General features: G+C 40.4%; 1 protein-coding gene across 12 annotated transcripts in view; it reads left to right on the top strand.

Annotated features, from left to right (window-relative positions):
- The window catches only part of ADD1 (adducin 1), an 86,775-nt gene that overhangs the window by 37,590 nt on the left and 29,869 nt on the right, over positions 1–19,316 (top strand). For all 12 annotated transcript variants that reach the window (XM_077875971.1, XM_077875963.1, XM_077875952.1 and 9 more), the window contains exons 2-4: positions 7,135–7,349; positions 12,171–12,333; positions 18,756–18,907. In XM_077875971.1, the coding sequence (XP_077732097.1) occupies positions 7,155–7,349; positions 12,171–12,333; positions 18,756–18,907 (510 nt within the window). In that variant the 5' untranslated portion in view covers positions 7,135–7,154. The remainder of the gene's footprint in view (positions 1–7,134; positions 7,350–12,170; positions 12,334–18,755; positions 18,908–19,316) is intronic.

The raw sequence follows: 19,316 nt of genomic DNA, 5'->3' as shown, positions 1-19,316 counted from the left end.
GTAGTGGGTACCTTACTGCAGGAACAAAGTCTCTCTTGAGTCGCTACTCTCCCAGGGCTTATTTACAAAAATGAGTTAGAGATCAAGAGTCCCTTTTCTTCGTGGGCCAACAGACTGGTGATGGGACCAGCATACAGATGTTTGGTTCTGTTTGCAAATGGCTGAAAAGAGGTCTGAGTAAAGTACCTCAGAACATATGAGGCCAAGTGTCGAGCTCAGAGGCTTGGGGATGCTTCACAGAGCAGGATATATTTGAGTTGGATCTTAAGTATGAGCAGGGCTGAAATGTTTGGAAGAGAGAACAGCTCAGGAAGGTCATTAAAAGCTCCTTAAGCACCTTCCCACTGGGTGCCAGGCACTCCGTGTGAAAGCAGGGGACATTGAGCACTCACTGTGCTAGCTCTGCTGCTGTCTCTAAGTCTCTGTAGATGTTCATTCACCAGGTAACTGCCACCTGCCCTGTGCCACCTGGAAGCAACCTCTTATTTCTAAAAGTATCTTTCCTGTGAAGCTTTCCCAACAGCCCTCTATTAGTTTCTTGGGGCCGCCATGACAGAGTATCATAGCCTGGGTGATTCATACAACAGAAACTCATTGTATTTCAGTTCTGGACGCCAAAAGTACAGGATTGAGGTGTCAGTAGGACAGTTCCATCTGAGGCCATAACAATGAATCTGTTCCAAGTCTTTCTACTAGCTGCTGGTAATTTTCTGGCAGTCGTTGGTGTTCCTTGGCTTGTAGATGCATCACCTCAGCTGACCTCTGCCTTCATCTTCACATGGCATTCTCCTTGTATCTGTGTCTGTATCTTAATGCCCTCTTTTTATAAGGACACCAGTCATACTAGATTAGGGGTCCAGTCAGTTCTGACCTTGTTTTAACTAATTACATCTGCAGTGATCCTATTTCCAAATCAGATGTATCCTGAGGGGACACAGCTCAACTCCTAACACCCTCACTCTGCTCTTTCTACCTCTCACCCTCACACACTTCTCCCTTGCTGGTACATGGCAGCGAGAGTATTTGATTACATTTATTTGTCTATCATCTACTCCTTTTGCAACTTTTTTATTTCTAGTGCCTTGCACATAATGGGGAAAGTAGACAGATGGAGATAATAGAAGTAAAGGAAGATAGGGCTGAGGTCATGTCTTTACATTTATCCCAAAGGTTACGTTGATTCCAAAGTCTGTCTGGAGTTGGGTTTCAGGTGGCCAAGAACACCAGCAGAAACTACCACTTTTATGACTACGTGAGCATTTTTAATACCTCCTGATTTATTTTCTTTGGAGCAGTAATTATCACCTGGCAGTCATTATGGTTTCTGAGAAATGTTTTAAGAATATTAGAAACTGACATGACCCTCTGGGACTTGTAGTAGACACTTGAGCCAGAGGATTTTGTTAATGGCCACCTTCTTGTTTCAGCCTTTGGTTTGAGTGTTCTGCCTTTAGGGATTCAGAAGCAAATCAAGTGAATGTTTGGAATAGTTAGCCATTAGCAAAATATCTGTGCCAGAAGGAAGATGTAAAGAAATAATTGAACCTGCCCACAGGCTCTAGAATGAGCTCATACGTATTTTAGAGAAGCAAAAACTTGTCTAGTTTCTGATCTAAGGTTTAGTTACACATTGGGATGGATCATTCTGGGGATCAAAGAACACTTGGCAAAAAAGAATATTCCAGGGCACCACTTCGCTATTTCCAGGTCAGTAAATAACATACAATGCACAGTGGTGTCTGTGGGACATTAGACAAGGGATGTTAATCTTCAAATATCCTTTCATCCCAGTATCAGTGGTATCTGTGTGAAAAAAACTTTTTTTAAAAAAGATTTTATTTATTTATTCATAGAGACACAGAGAATGAGAGGCAGAGACACAGGCAGAGGGAGAAGCAGGCTCCATGCAGAGAGCCCGACGTGGGACTCGATCCAGGGTCTCCAGGATCACGCCCCGGGCTGCAGGCGGCACTAGACTGCTGCACCACCAGGGCTGCCCTGTGTGAAAAAAACTTACTGAAATGTGTTCATCTGAAGGCAGGCAGAGACTAACTTATGTGAGGTGTTGAGGTGCTTTATTCTAAGATCAGGGAAAATTATAGAGCCTTTCAGACAATACAGAATGGACAAAATATCTGTCTCCAGCTCCAGCTGTTAGCGCTGGCCCGACTCGTTTGTTTTGTGTAACTCCTACCTACTCCTGTCCCCGCAGAGAAGCTTCAGGCAAGTTCCAGGTATCTTATTATTTCATCCATAAGTATTTCTGTGTGTATCTTAGATATCTAATATAACCATAATATCACACCTAAAACTTTTTAACAATGATTCCTTAATGCCGTCCAAGTCTGGTTGTTGTTCAAATGTCTAATTGTCTCAAATGTCATTTTTAGATTTAGATCAGGGTTCAACTAAAGTCTTTTTATTAGTCATCAGGTTTTAAGCAGGGGAGTGAGTTCTGTCATCCAGCATAATTTTGAAACTTCTTGGTCTCATTGTGGCAGTGGGTTGGTGTGGGGGTTGTTGGGAGACAAGTAGAGAAGCTGATTAGGAGGCTGTTGTGTGTCCAGGAGTGGATTTGAGATGTGTGGGCAGGCCAAGCTTGGTTGTTAGGGTTCATCTAGACCTTTGGGTTCTGTTGAGTGTGTGTGTTTATTTGAAAGGTAGCAACATAGTAAAATTAGTGAAATCTTAAAATTTTTACACAGGTAAAATTATAGCAACTTGATAGAGCATTAAGGTAGAGAGAAACACTGATCCACACTTTTCTTTAATCAATTTATTCAGCTTTAGTACATCTTATTTGCCAATAACATCATCTTGTCTGTGTGATCATAATTACAGTATTAATAAGATTACAGAATAGAATAGGAAGTTTTATAGTTTTTCACTTAAATGTTATCATTCTCTTATGTATGTTATCCCAAAGAATCTTTATAGTTTCATAATATATTGTATTGAGCAGATTTTTTAAAAATTTTATTTACTTATTCTTTTCTTTTTTTAAAGATTTTTATTCATTCGAGAGAGAGACAGAGACAGAGACAGAGAGGCAGAGAAGCAGGCTCTATGCAGGCAGCTGGATGTGGGACTTGATCCTGGGGCTCCAGGACCATGCTCTGGACCAAATGCAGGCACTCAACCACTGAGCCACCCAGGTGCCCCAAGGTTTCACTTTCAAGATTTTATTTATTTATTCATGACAGAGAGGCAGAGACATAGGCAGAGGGAGAAGTAGGCTCCCTGTGAGGAGCCTGATGTAGGACTCAATCTCAAGACCCCAGGATCATGACCTGAGCCGATGGCAGATGCTCAACCACTGAGCCACCCAGGTGCCCCTATTTACTTATTCATGAGAGACACAGAGAGGCAGAGAGAGAGGCAGAGATAGGAGAAGCAGGCTCCATGCAAGGAGCCCAGTATGGGAATCAATCCTGGGACTTTGGGATCATGCCCTGAGCTGAGGGCAGACACCCAACTGCTGAACCACCCAGGTGTCCCTACTGAGCAGATTTACTCACTATTGATTTTGTGACCACTCATGTACTGTTAGATGTTAACAACTACTGGGCTTGTTATTACCTTTTAAATTATTATTAAAGATTTTATTTATCTATTTTACTAAAGATTTATTTATTTATTTATTTTTTAATTTTTATTTATTTATGATAGTCACACAGAGAGAGAGAGAGAGAGAGAGAGAGGCAGAGACATAGGCAGAGGGAGAAGCAAGCTCCATGCACCGGGAGCCTGATATGGGATTCGATCCCAGGTCTCCAGGATCGCGCCCTGGGCCAAAGGCAGGCACCAAACTGCTGCGCCACCCAGGGATCCCTAAAGATTTATTTATTTGAGAGAGAGAAAGCGAGAGCTCGTGAGCATGCTTGCAAGTGCTGAGGGGACCAGGGGGCAAAGGAAAGGAAGAGTCTCCAGCAGACTCTGGGCTGAGTGCAGAGCCCAACGTGGGGCTTGATCTCACGAACCCTAGATCATGACCTGAGCTGAAATCAGGAATCGGATGCCTAACTGAATGAGCCACCTGGGCACCCCACTACCTTTTAAATTATTTAAAAATACTCTAATGTTGCCAGAAAGTTTTTTTTTGCATCTAGCATTTCCCATTTTTTAAAAAATTGGGATTAAGTAATAACTTATTGCAGAGCTCTTTCTAGAAACATTTGCTGTTTTAGCATGTTCCTAGAAACTAGGTTAATGAAACCTGAAGGCATAATTGACAAAAATTAAGTACAGGTTTGTGCTTTAACAATGATATGTTTATTCTTGATAACTGGGCTCAGAATATGTATACTTTGATTTAAGTTTATAGACTTCCTTATTGAAGGGAAAGCAGCACATGCATATCTAGTCTGCAGTCTTTATCTTACCCCATTTGCATAGCAATTCATAATAAAAAGAGAGCAATCTCTGCCTTATCTTGTTTTTCGGAGTTTCTGTGGGTCAGCTCTGGGAACCAAGAAACAACTATGGTTGCCTCTGAAGTGTTGTGCTGTGTTCTTATTTACTGGTGAAGATGGCTTCAGGTTGGCACTCATTTAGTAATAGAGAAGTAACAATACTGTATATTCTTCTCCTTTTCTGTTTTCCAAAACATTGAAGTACAACATTTGTGTCATTGGCTCAGAACGTTTGGCTTCATTTATATCTGATGAACTGTCAGACAACCATTATTTTGTTCTTTGCGTCATTCTTTTAGAACAAACTAGAACAAACTTTTTGACAAACAAACTGTTAAAATGAACAGATTAAACCAAAATTTTAAAGGATACACTTAGAGAAGAGTGAGTTTTAAAGACTACATTCAGGTCCTTGGTTTGTTCTGTGTTGACTTTTGGTCCTGACCGTTTTCACACTTTGTCTTTGAGTCCTTGAAGTAGTGTCACTTTAAGCATATGTTATTTCTGTCACATTGGTAGGTTTCAGAAGAGCAATATCCAAATTGATCTGTCTTAAAAAAAGAGGGGGGGAGTGTTTCCCCAGTTGATTCTTTGGCTGTTGATACATAAGATATTTTTTATATAAACTCTTCTTTAAAGCCTTGCTATTCACATTGTGGTCCAACCTCAGTGGCATTGGTAGGACTTGGGAGCTCATGAGACTTGCAGAATCTCAGGCCCTTGTTTTCATCCCTTCTTATCCCTTTGGGGCCACTGTTCCCCCATTGCTGCTCCTGCGCCCCCCTTACATGTACAGTCTGACTTGGAGGTTAAGAACAAAAGCTCTGCCGCCAGATGGCTTGTAGTTTGAATCTCTGCCTTGCTGCTTCCTAGCTGAGTGCCTCGAGCTCACTATACAGTGAGGGAGACAGTAGTGCATCAGCAGATAGGGATGTGCAAGGATCAATTCCAAGAGAAGGGGAGGCGTGGCGTGCATGCTCCCTCCCCCTCTCACCATTGTCTCAGTGCTTTGTGGCAGCAAAACAAGCGGTCTGGGACTTCCCAGCTTAAATTCAGGATCTTAATACTCATGTCTCATGATTTTGTGGCTCAGGAATGTAGGCAGTCTCAGCTGCTCTGTTCTTGTGTTCTCTGTGGTGTCCACTGAGGCCAAGTAATGGTTTGCAAGTTTTAAAAATTGTTACTGTAATTATTAAGTTGTAAGAGTTCTTTATATATTCTGGATATAGATTTCTTCATGGATAAATGATTTTCAAATATTTCCTCCTATTCTGTGGCTGTCTCTTTACTTATGTGTCCTTTGAAGCGCTGAGATTTTTAATTTTGGGGAAGTCTAACTTATCTCTTTCTTTCTGCTTGTTGCTTGTCCTTTTGATGTCATATAAATCTGTGCCTGACCCAGAGTATCATAGATTTGCTTCTGTGTTTTCTTCTAAGAATTTAATAGCTTTTGCTGTTACATTTAGGCCTGTGCTCCATTGGGAATGGATTTTTGTGTACGGTGTAAGGAAGGGGCACTGATTGCATTTGAGTTGCTCATTTAATCAACTCTTTAAAATCTCTTCCTTGCTCATCCTGTGCAGCGTGAGGAACTGTTGTCCACTCACCATGAAAACTCTGCCCATGGCTCCTGAGTCTGTTTCTCCCCTTGTCTCTTCATCCTTTCCTTCTTGTTCTTAATTTATCCCCAGTGTTTTTCTTTATAGACCAAGAAATGCCAGCAACTGCTCCAGGTGCGGATTCTGCTCCTCCTTCCCGCTTCGTGCCCCACTAGCCAGTTTCTCTCCTCTCTGGCCTTAGTTGCTGTCTCTGTGCTAATAACTTCTTAACCAGCCCCTCTTCCTTCTTCAATCTGTGAATCCAGCTTCCCCAAGGGGAACACAATGGTCGATTGCTTTCTGTGCCTAGCACGGTGGCTAGATATAATAAGATGCTTAGTAAATACTGCATACATATAGTTAGGGCTGGCATTCACTCTTTCATAGAAACAGTAGAAATTAAACTATTTATGTGATTAGTAAAGGGTGCCATTTAGAGATTTAGTAGTTACAGATGACTAAATTTAGTATTTGAATATCATTCAAATAAAATATTGGGATTAAAAAGATTCTAAGTAAGTAGCCATAACAACAGATTTTTAAATTTGAGGCATTTGGGCATCTTGTAGGGTAGTCACAAATTAGGGTGTGTTGACTTTTAGTGCCTGCTCTTCTTTGAACTGAAAAGGTGATCTGATGAGGAGCTTTATTTCCCTTGTGCATGAATACAGATGTGTGAACAGCTGCTTTCTTATTGATCCATCTGGAGAATCCTTTGCAAAATCATGACTGACACATTTTTGGGAGAATATCATAAATGAGATTTCTCCAGGAATGAACCATGCTGCTGTTGGTAGGTCAGCATCACGACTAAAACTATCTTGTAAGAATTCAGTATCAAGTTCTTTTTCTGTTTGACAGAGAACATAATAGCTTTGTGAGCTTGTTCTGCTATTGACTAGAGAACAATGGTGAGGACAAGAAGTGCCATTGGCCAGTAGGGAGCTGGCTGATGAGCCATGTGCCTCCAGGGCCACAAAGAAGGCTTGCACATCATGGTTCTGCCTCATTCACTGGTAGCCTTCTCTTGCTGAAGATAGTGTTTGTCTGGCCGGCGTGTGTGTTATGCAGTGCTATTGGACATTGATTCAAACACAAAACTTTCTTGTATTTTGATTCTGTAGGAGCCGAGAAAGATTGTGCGATGAATGGTGATACTCGGGCCGCAGTGGTGACCTCACCACCCCCGACCACAGCCCCACACAAGGAGAGGTACTTTGACAGGGTGGATGAGAACAATCCGGAGTACTTGCGAGAGAGGAACATGGCACCGGACCTCCGCCAGGACTTCAATATGATGGAGCAGAAGAAGAGAGTATCCATGATCCTGCAGAGCCCTGTAAGAGAAGCCTTCTCTCTGCACAGTGTCTTCTTCCTCCTCTGATACGTCAGCTCTTAGCTCTGTTGTGTGTACCAGAGTCCATGCATTTGTACCTGGGAAATCAGTGCCTTGTATATGTGTACTTGGCTCTGGAAAGAATTCTGTTTGGTTCAAGTTATCAGGCAAAATAAATGAAAAATCTTCAGTATTATAAAGGAGAGGAGGGGCTTGCTTCTCATTTTTACTCTCTCACTACTTCTCCAGAGAATCTGTTTATATATTGGGACCACTTAAAAATTACTGTTTCCTCCAGGCCACCTCACTTGGTGCTGGGCCCTTGGCAGGCCTTAATAGGACCACATCATTTTTTTTTTTTTTTTTTAAGATTTTATTTATCCATTCATAGAGACACAGAGAGAGGCAGAGACACAGGCAGAGGGAGATGCAGGCTCCATGCAGGGAGCCCGACTTGGGACTTGATCCCAGGTTTCTAGGATCATGCCCCGGGCTGCAGGTGGCGCTAAACTGCTTGTGCCACCAGGGCTGCCCTAGGACCTCATCACTGATGGGTTTTACCTTTAGTGACACCAGCATTTTAAACCACAAGCACACCCACCTGTCTTCTGTTTGTGTCCTTACATGAAGGAATTCTGTCTCCATTGCTTCCTCGTGTTGGCACTGCTGCCCTTGTATGCGCTTTATTCTTTTTTTCCTTCTAATCTTGTTTTGTTCTTTTAATCCTTCGGGGAGCCATTTGAGAGATATTCACTGAATTTTTTAAATGTTTATCTTTTAAATGCTGTTCAAGGAACCTGGAGAGTTAATAGTGAACAGGACACATAAGTCCTCTAATAGATTTTATTTGGTTAGTTAGTATTACTATTTGCATATGTGGAGGTATAACCTAGAGGACTGTCTGCAAATCTTAAGTGTACAACTTGGTGAATTTTGACACATGTATAATACCTGTGTAAGCACCTGGGACAAGTCTCAGATTCCACACACTCACCTGGGACAAGTGGGGTGGTTCAATTGAATGGTGGTTCAAACAGGCTTCTCTGAGGAGGGGAGATTTCCCCTGAGTCTCAATGACTGGAAGGAGCCAGCCATGCACGGGTGAGGAGAACAGTGATCTAGTTGAGGGGCAACTAGTGAAATCCTTAGGATAGGGGTGAGTTGGATGGACTTGGAGAGTCAGAAGACTCCAGTATGGTTTGAACAAGGAGGCAGGAGGGAGGGGCAGGTCCTGGAAGGCTATGTAGGCTTGGGTTAGGAGTTTGTTTTGCATTCAGAGCTCAGAGAGAGTCATCAGAGGGCCGCAGACAGGAATGGTGCTATTTTGTTCTATTTTATTTTTTAGAGAGAGAGCATTTGTGCGAGTGGAGAGTAGGGGGTGGTGGGGGAACATGAGCAAAAGAATCTTAAGCAAGCTCCACACCCAGCACAGAGCCAGACATCGGGTTCGACCCTAAGGTCATGACCTGAGCCGAAATCAAGAGTCAGACATTTAACTGAGCTGCCCAGGTGCCCCTGGTGCAATTTTGTTTTGAAGAACTCATTCTGGGTTTGGTATAGAAAGAGTATTGTAGGGGTACCCAGCTGGCTCAGTGTGTAGAGCACATGGCTATTAATCTCAGGGTCATGAATTCAAGCCCCACTTCGGGTGTGGAGCCTACTTAAAAAAAAAAAAAAAAGAAAGAAAATATTGTTGGGGCAAGAGAGAAAGCCATACTTCCAAGCAGTAGTTTTTGAGTTTTATTTTGAGGGGAGATAAATAGGACTTGCTGCTGGATGGCGAAGAAGAGGTAGGATAGAAAGAAATCAGGGAACACCTACACTTTTGGCTTGAGTAGTTTTCTATGTACAAGCCACAAGAAACAAAGTAAACATCACTAGGGGTAGAGTGCAGAAAGTAGACCTATAGGAGCTGCTGTGCAGGTGCTGAGTAGACCCCCATCCACATGTTATCTAGAATATACCCAATAAGCATCAGCTGTTATGGAGCTGAATGCAGTATGGACCCTGGAATGGAAAAAGGACATAAGCTAAAAATCCAGAAAACCTGGGATTGCTTCTTAGTAATGTACTGGTGGTGGATTCTTGGTTTTAGGAGCACAGGAGTTGAGCACTACTGTATGGAGTGGGAAAGCCCACCCTGTGGGCCCAGATGCTGATGGCTGGATAGATGCTGGAGAGAATTTTCTTCGGGCTGATCCTTTGTTATCAGGGAATCGTAAGTGGGTCACCTACTGAGAACGGGCCTAGTGAGGTTCAAGGAGAGAGAAGGTGTGACAGTGAGTGAGGGGATGGACTGTCCTTGGGTTAATGCGAAGGGTACACTCAGGTTAGGGTCATGAATTTATTGTGAGACAATGCAGCATGGTCTCCACCCCCCTTCAGCCACTTTGAGCAGCATGAATAGAGTGAAGGGTTGAATTTAACCAGTGTTGGGGTTTTACCGGGTGAAATGATAGAGAATTGGAGGTGTGAGTAAGGGAATGATTTATAATGTTAAACCAAGGCTCTAAGCTGGGTGAAGGAGGTCAGGACACAGGGAAAGGAAGGGACAGGTGTTAGGGTTATGATAGGGTTGAAGAAAGGGTGAGCTAGATGCTCGGGGAAGGTCGGTGTTTGGAGAACCCATGCTTGGCTATAAGACTAAAGAGAGGCACAATTACTAGGAAAGAGCATGTCTAGGACCTGATCACGTGTGTGGGATGCCCAGGTGAGTTGGATGATAGGGTCAAGGGAGAAAAGGCAGACAGGATGCTGAGAGGTTAGGGTGTGGATGTAGAGCTGTTGGGAGTTAGGACCAAGGAAGCACACAAGGTCACTGGCCGGTGAGTGCTGGCTGGAGCTAGACTCTGGAATCTGAATGGGTGGCTCCAGGCCCTCACCAGTCCCTGCTACAGTCATCACCTTACTGCACGTGTAGGTCATCAGGGACACTGTGGATACTGAGGGCTTCTTACACTGTGGTTTTCTTTCTGTGTGTTACTTGCTAAGCTTTAAGTGCCCTGATGACAAGGACCATTTTTTCTGTCTGCATGTCTTCAGTACCTAGACCAGCACCTGATACTTATGTGTGCTGCACTGTGTGTGTGTGCTTAGTTGTGGTGTTGTGTACCTATGTAGTACATGTGTGTTGAATTGAGCTTCCCATCAATATATCTGTGGATTTGGAAACCGTGGAAATGGGTGGCTTGATTTTTCAGATGGAGGGCTGGTGGGGGCAAGGGATTGTGTGCCCAGCATACTCTGTGACCTTTATTTTTTATTTTATTTTTTTTCTCTGTGACCTTTAGTAGAGGTTCTCTGTGTGTCTGTGTCCCTTTATTATGCATCTTTGTGTATCTGTCTATATCGTTGCCTTGGACATTGATAACAAAGATGGCTGTGTTTTGTTGCTTGATTTCTTCTTTGTAGTCAAAGCACCTGTCAGCTTTTCCTCCTCCTTCCTTGACTCCCACGGAATATGATCTGTGGCATTATTTGTCATGATATATGGTAAATAGGGGCTCCTCCAGGAGTTCTTGGTTCCTTACATTCTTCTTTGCCATTGTGTTAAGTGTACTACAGGTGTGCTTGCTTCCTGCAAGGGAGAGCTCTACTTAGACTATCCCTGGGCAATGTATTTTTACAGCTTTTCATATAAGCAGTGAAGAACTAGAAGTTTTATATAGACTCATCCAGAAGCCCTCAGGGTGTTTATAATCTCAGATGTGGCTATTCATTAGTGAGCTCACATTTTCATATTAAATATTTATTTGATAAGATATTTTTCAAAGGATATGTGAAAAATTCTTTCTTTTTTTTTTTTTAAAGATTTATTTATTTATTTATGATAGACATAGAGAGAGAGAGGGGCAGAGACACAGCAGTAGGGAGAAGTAGGCTCCATGCGGGGAGCCCGACGTGGGACTCGATCCCGGGACTCCAGGATCGCGCCCTGGACCAAAGGCAGGCGCCAAACTGCTGAGCCACCCAGGGATCCCTGTGAAAAATTATTTCAGTATGGTTTGGGAAAGCTATAAATTAACCTGTAGTGTTTCAGTAGTGACTTTATATGAAAATCACCATTAACCCTTCTTAATCTTTTGCCTAATTTAGGATCTTTTAAAAAAAATTTAGGATTATTTGATAAAGGATGAATATTTTATTTTAGGATCCTCTTTTCAACTTTTAAAAAGTAATTTTAAAAAACCTACTCTGAAGAAAATATTGAGAAGTGCAAAAATTGCTAATAATACCATCACTAAGATAAGTATAGTGAACATTTTGATGTATTTATTTTAGCTTCTCTATTTAGATCTGTATTGACTCTTACAAAACACTGGCTGGTTTACTTTACAACCAGTTCATAATCAAAAATATATCAAGAGCAATTTTGTGTCATTAAATTTTTCTCAGCCTTTCATTGCATAGAATTCCGTGGTAAGGTGGATGCATGTGTGAAATCAGTTTTCTCCTGTTTCAGATGCCAACAGTTCTCTGCTTTCCCTTTTGTCAGTCCTGCCGGGATGAACATCCGTATGAATAAATCTCTGAACATATTCCTGAATATTTCCTAAGAAAAGATTATTAGCAGTAGAATGACTTGTTTTTAAATTTTTGTATTGTTTATTTTCTAGAAATAATGTAGCAATTTATGCTCCAAGTAGTAATATATGAGAATATCCATTTACTTTTTCTTTTTCTTTTTCTTTTTCTTTTTTTTTTTCCAATTTTCTAGCACTGGATGAAAACAAACAGAAAAGCAGTCTCTGTGATAGTTACCTCTGCCTTCCCAAGTAATGGAAAAGAAATAGTGTCTCACTGTTTTAATTTGCCTTTTATTAGGCTTTCTGTGAAGAGTTGGAATCAATGATACAGGAACAGTTTAAGAAGGGGAAGAATCCCACGGGCCTATTGGCATTACAGCAGATTGCAGATTTTATGACCACGAACGTACCGAATGTCTATCCTGCAGCTCCACAAGGAGGGATGGCTGCCTTAAACATGAGTGAGTAGTTGCTGACTCTATATACATGTTCTATCATTTTATAGGTTAAATTTCCTGATAGTTTCTCATGTGAAATAGATCTGTGTACAGTGTAATACATACAATTGAATTTTTAAAAAATTAATATTTTCCCTATAGTAAAAGATAGGCTGTAAGTCTGAAAATGTTTTGAATGTAGAGGACTCCTTCCCCCGCCCTTTTTTTAAAAAAAGATTTTATTTATTTATTCATAAGAGACACAGAGAGAGAGGCAGAGACATAGGCAGAGGGAGAAGCAGGCTCCATGTGGGGAGCCCAGTGTGGGACTCCATCCCAGGACTCCGGGATCACGCCCTGAACCAAAGGCAGACGCTCAACCACTGAGCCGACCCACATATCCTGAGGGTTCTCTTTTTTTTTTAATTTATTTTTTTAAACAATTTTATTTATTTGAGAGAGAGAGAGAGAGCACACATATGAACAGAGGAGAAGCAGACTCCCCACTGAGCAGGGAGCCTAAGACGTGGGACTCCATCCCAGCACCCTGAGATCATGACCTGAAACCAAGGCAGACACTTAACCCACTAAATCACTCCAGGTACCTCTAGATGGCTCTCTTTTTTTATGAGCCAAAGGGACTGTTATTTCTCAGGCAGATGACTTTTTATGTGGTTTCTCAGACCCTTTGTGAACTAAAATTCATCAGAAACTATGTTTGTGGAGTAGCACATCAGTTTTGCCTGAACTTATTTCAGCCAGGCCAGCATTTCTTATCCATTATTCCTTACTGCTGCTAAAAGGGTGAGGAACAGAGAAACTTCTGTGGAAATGGGGCCACCTCCTTCCCCATCACTCATTGCATGTTCCAGGGAAACCTCTTGCCCTCTACATTCAAACCTCTTGCTAAACTATTTTAGATGTAACCCTCTACATTCAAACCTCTTGCTAAACTATTTGTAGATGACCTGTTTCTGGGTCAGAGTTTCACACATAGCAGAGCAGTTTAGTCACTATGATCTATTGAAATCAGGCATGCACACGAGAAAAGGAGCTTTCCCTCAATTTTTTTTGGTTACCCAGTGGTGCGGTTTATATGAGAACGGTAACACTTTTCAAAATAAGAAGTTGGTTTCCTGTCATTGTTATTTTTAGTATTATTTTGAACTCATAGATTTAAATACTTTAATGTGTTTTAGAACATTGCGGTTATCTTTTCTGATGAGTGTAAGTCCCTCCAAGTTGACCCCCGAGGAAGGTCTTTGACTTTCCAAGCTATCCCCCGTGAGGAGATACTCTAGGCTTACCAAGTATATTTCCTGCCTCAGGTCTGGAATCAGCCATTTCAAAAAGAAATCTTTATTTCTTTTTGTGGGAGATAGAAATTAGTCTGGGTGCTAGGGATGGTCATTGCTACTGGGTTAGTCATTCTTTCTAGGCCTCTTTAATAGAAAGAACTAGGAAGTCTAGTATTCCCTTGTGAATTATATTGCATATTGTTGGCACATTGGAATTTTAAGTATATAGTGGCATTATACCCATAAGTCAGTGCTAAGAGGTTTTTACCCAATCTCTTCTAATACTTACTCTCCTCTCTTCCACCATAAGAATTCTAATTTTTAAGGACAACCAGGAATAACAAAACCAGAATATTACATAATCACTCATTTGTTTTCCCATATATCAACACAAAATACCAATAACTCTACCAACAGTATGTTCTCTCTTCATGATTGAAAATAGTTACATTCTGTTATCAGAGCATACCACCATTGGAAGATGTGATCCCCCTCTTATAATGCTCATTTAGTATTATAATTAATAACTTAATTCTGTAATAAATACGTATTTAATGCTCATCACCGTCCTCCTATCAGTGTTATTGATAACTCCTATTGTAGTTATTTTGGTTTATCTGAAGTGCCTTCTTTAATAGCCTTCTCAGAATATGCTTATGGAAACAATACTCTTGAGTTCTTGCATTCTGTGGCCTTATAGGTCAGTATGAATTTGGTTTGGTTAGTTAGGGTATAAGACCTTAGACTCAGATTTCCTATATTATGTATCTTAAATAGGTAATTAATTTTTTTCTGGCTCAAAGCATTGCTACTAAAATTGAAGAGAATCTTTCCATGTAAGTGACTTGGTCTCTTTTCCTGGATGTTCAGAGTACTTTTCTTTAGAGTCCAGTAGTTTTACCAGAATATATCTTAGCATCCATCGGTCTTGCTGGGTAATTTTCTCAGATGACATACTTTTTTCAGATCTTTTGTATTATAGCAACATGGAATTGGTTTTTAGCATTTATTCTGTTCCCTTTTGTTTGTTACGGCTCAGATGCTGTTAGTTACATGTTGGAGTTTGTCTTCTTTAACTGTCACTTGTTCTCAAGTCCTGTTTATTGCTTCATTTCTTTAGGATTTACGAAAATTTTGCTTTTCATGTTCTTTTCCCCTACTTTGAGTTTAGTATTTATTTTTAAAATTATTTTTTCATTTACATCTAATTCCTTTTATGTCCTAGCCCTCATTTCTGAGTTTTTCTAATTATATTAAATGCTACCATATATTTTATGAATTTCTTAATATCTTTATTTACCATGTTATGAAATAATAGGTTTTATAGTTTTCATCTGTTTTATGGACATGTCTTTCTTGTGTTTTCCTTATCTGTATGGATGTGATTCTGCTCTCCTTAATATAATTTTTGTATGGTATTTGATCATGATATTTTTCTATTAAATTTTTTAAAAGATTTTTATTTATTTTTTAAGATGCATAGGTATCTTTTTTTTTTTTTTTTAATTTTATTTATTCATGAGAGACAGAGAAAGCCAGAGATAGAGGCAGAAGCAGGCTCCCTGTGGGGAGCCTGATGTGGGACTTGATCCAGCGACCCCGGGATCATACCCTAAGTCAAAGGCAGATCAACCATTGAGCCACCCAGGCGTCCCTTATTTACTTATTTTAGAGAGAGCATGACTAGGGGAAGGGAGGGGCAGAGGGAGAGGGAGAAGGACAAGCAGACTGCCCATTTAGCATGGAGCCCAGTTGGCGACCCAGTTTCAGGACCCTGAAATCATGACCTCAGCTGAAGTCAGATGCTTAACCACTAAGCCACCCAGGCACTCCCTTTCCTGTTAGTTTTTACATGAGGTTAATTTTCTTGGAGGATTCTGGTTTAGGAAAACTCTCCTAATGTTACGTCTCTAGAGCTCCCTCTTCTGTTGTTTTGTGAAATGCTAAAAAATATGGCAGTTTATTGAACCAGTCAGGTTCATTCCCTTTCCTTGCTTTTATCTGGACTCTTCTGTTTTCCTTATAGTTCTGTGCAAGTCAGTTTGGGTTCTAATTACCACAAATTTCTTAGTGTGAGACTTTGTCCTGAAAGTCCACTTTAAATGGTTAATTTGGAGAATTTTTAAGGCTTTAAGTGTGCAGAACACTTGGTTTCAGCTATTGTTCCCAAATTAGCCTTCTGAGCTTTGTAGTGAGTTTCTGATGGTTCTTTTGGGAGTTTGGCAAATGGTCCATGGTTCCTAAAGAGATGCTGATATCGTGCACTCTGTGTCAACCCTACCCGATGATAGTTTCGGTTTTGTGTGTCTACCTTATTACCTAGTGTTGTAGAAATCATCCGTGATTTTTGGGTTTGATATCTTAGTTGGTCTAGGTAATTCTTTTGTGCAGGGTTGGGATAGAGATTTAATAAGATTTAAAAACTATACTGTTACTGCCACCATCTTCTGAAAATCTTCTAAAAAACATTTTTTAAGAATTAAAGATCTGTAGTAGATGATTGACCTATGTTAAGATAATAGGTGATTTTTTACATTATTCTCTGTATTTTTCTATATGCTTAAGGTGTTTATAATTAACAAGAAAAGATTCAGGACGCCTGGGTAGCTTGGTGGTTGAGCGTCTGCCTTTGGCTTAGGGCATGATCCTGGGTCCTGGATTGAGTCTCACATCAGGCTCCCTGCAAGGTGCCTGTTTCTCCCTCTGCTGGTGTCTCTGCCTCTCTCTGTGTGTCTCTTATGAATAAATACATAAAATCTTAAAAAAAAAAAACATTAAAATCTAGCAACATGTAATGGGGAATCATGCAAATACCTTTATTTTTCTTTCTTTTCTGTACGTATGTTTTTGTTTTTTTCCTTTTTCTTGCCTTATTGCATGGGTGAGAATCCCCAGTACAGTAATCAGTAAGAATGCCAGAGAATACATCCCTGTATAGTTCCTGATTTTGTGGAGAAAACATTCAGTCTTTCATCATATTTAATGTTAGTGGTAGGTTTTTTGTGGATGTCCCTTATCAAGTTGAGGACATTATTTTTTGCTCCTAATTTGTGGAGAGGTTTTATCCTAAATGGATATTGAATTTTGTAAAATGTTCTTTCTGTATCTATTAAAATGATCCCATGGTTTTTTTTCTTTAGTTAAATATAGTGAATTATATTTACTGCTTTTTGAATGGTGAACCAATTTTATATACCTGAGATAATTCCCCCCCATCATGATGTGTTATTCTATTTATTACTAGATTATTTGCTTAAATTTTGTTAAGTAATTTTTAGCCTGTATTCACGAGAGAGATTGGTCTGTGTTTCTCTTGTGATTCATGTAACATAATGTCTTTGTATAGTTTTGATATCAAGGTAACCCTGGGTCTGATAGAGTGAATTGGAAGATGTTTCTGGAAGAGTCTGTGTAGAATTTTTGGGAAGAGGGAATCCCTGGGTGGCTCAGTGGTTTAGCACCTGCCTTTGGCTCAGGGCATGATCCTGGAGTCTCAGGATCGAGTCCCACGTCGGGCTCCCTCCATGGAGCCTGCTTCTCCCTCTGCCTGTGTCTTTGCCTCTCTCCTTCTCTGTGTCTTTCATGAATAAATAAATAAAATCTTAAAAAAAAAAAAGAATTTTTGGGAAGAGTTTGTATAGAATTGGTATTTCTTATATGTGTGGTAGAATTTACAGTGATGTCATCTGGGCCTGGAGTTTTGTTTTTTGTGTTTTTTTTAAAGATTTTATTTATTTATTTTAGAGAGGGAGGTCCTATGGGGGGAAAGTGGAGGGGAAAGGAGGGGGAAAGAATACTAAGTGGACTCTGCCCTAAGCACAGAGCCCCATGTGGGGCTCAATCCCACAACCCCGAGATCATAGCCTGAGCCAAAATCAAGACTGAGATGCTTAACCCACTGAGCCACCCCTTGGCCAGGAGTTTTCTTTATGGAAATGTTTTTAACTGTAAATTCAGCTTAATGGAAACAGGACTATTCAGTATGTCTGTTTCTTCTGAAGTGAGCTTTTTGTGTCTTTCTAGGATTTTGTCTATTTTGTGTAAGTTAGAATATTTGCTGATATAGTTGTTCTTATTATCCTTTTAATGTCTGTAGGTCTGTAGTGATGTCCCCTCTCCATTGCTTCATACTGGTAACTTCTACCTCTGCTGTGTTTTGTTGGAGTCTGCCTAGAGGTGTATTTTGTGTTTCATTTCCTTTTATTTCATTATTTTGTTTTTAATCTTCTTTAAATGCATTTTCCTCTATTTTTCTTTCTTTTTTTTTTTATAGATTTATTTATTTTTGAGAGAGAGAATGTGAGCAAGTGGGAGGGGGGCAGGCAGAGGGAGAGGGAAAAAGAATCATCCAGCAGACTGAGCATGGAGCCTGAACATGGGGGCTGTATCATATGACCTTGAGATGATGACCTGAGCCTAAACCAAGAGCCTGATGCTTGATAGAACCACCCAGGCACCCCACTTCTGTTACTTTCGTTTGATTGATACTTCTTTTTTTTCTTATTCTTTTTGGATTCAGTTTTCTTTCTTTTCTTTTTTCAGTTTCATAAGGTGGAACCTAGATCATTTTTCTAAAAACTCTTCTGATATCTAGTTTACTACTGTAAATTTCTTTCTGTGCATTGTTTTACTGCATCCCACAAATTTTGCTACTGTTTTTTTTTTTTTTTCATTTCTAACTTAATTGTGTTAAAGTTGGGGAACATGATCTTTATGAAATAGTCTCTGAAGCTTTCAAGACTTACTGCACAGCCTGTGTGGCTGTGGAAGTGGAAGATTAATAGCTCAGGATTATTTGTCTTATGTTTGTTTTTTTTAATTGCATATGACTTTATTATTTTTTTAAAAGATTTTATTTATTCATGAGAGACACAGAGAGAGAGAGAGAGAGAGAGAGGCAGAGACATAGGCAGAGGGAGAAGCAGGCTCCATGTGGGGAGCCTGATGTAGGACTCGATCCCGGGTCTCCAGGATCACGCCCTGGGCTGAATGCGGCGCTAAACCGCTGGACCACCAGGACTGCCCTATTTGTCTTATATTTGATAAGAAACAGTAAGTGTTTTTATTTTTTTTATTTATTTTTATTTTTTATTTTTTATTTATTTATGGAAATAGTAAGTGTTTGAGTTTGTTTCTCTTCTATTTCAGGTCTTGGTATGGTGACTCCTGTGAATGACCTAAGAGGATCTGACTCCATCGCTTATGACAAAGGCGAAAAATTATTGAGATGTAAGCTGGCAGCATTTTACCGACTGGCAGATCTCTTTGGATGGTCTCAGCTTATCTACAATCATATCACAGTAAGTATTAAATGGAGTAGTAATTGAGTGGTAAATGGAATATTACGAGTCTGGCACCATCTCTTCCCGATGAAAAGAAGCTGAAGTAAATCTTAGAACACCTTCTTTTTGATTGCTGACTGCAGAGTATATAATCTGAGAATTATGTAGTTGGAATTAAAAATTATGAGGGCAGTAAACTCCTTTCTAACCTAAAACTCCATTCTAACCTAATAAATGGTGTTTACCAAAGTAAAGTGGTCCTCTATTACCTGGGGGATCACTTTCTGTGGTTTCAGTGGAACATGCAGTCCACCAGTCCAGAAGCACGCGGTCCTCCTCCTGGTGTATTGTCAGAGGGTCAGGAGTAGCCTCATGCTGCATCACATGCTCACATCATTCCCCTCCTACATCTCCTCACATCATTACA

Source organism: Canis aureus, chromosome 2 (assembly GCF_053574225.1).
Source record: "Canis aureus isolate CA01 chromosome 2, VMU_Caureus_v.1.0, whole genome shotgun sequence".
Taxonomy (NCBI): Eukaryota; Metazoa; Chordata; class Mammalia; order Carnivora; family Canidae; genus Canis; species Canis aureus.
The sequence above is the reverse complement of the archived record's forward strand: the minus strand, read 5'-3'. Positions and strand labels throughout refer to the sequence as shown.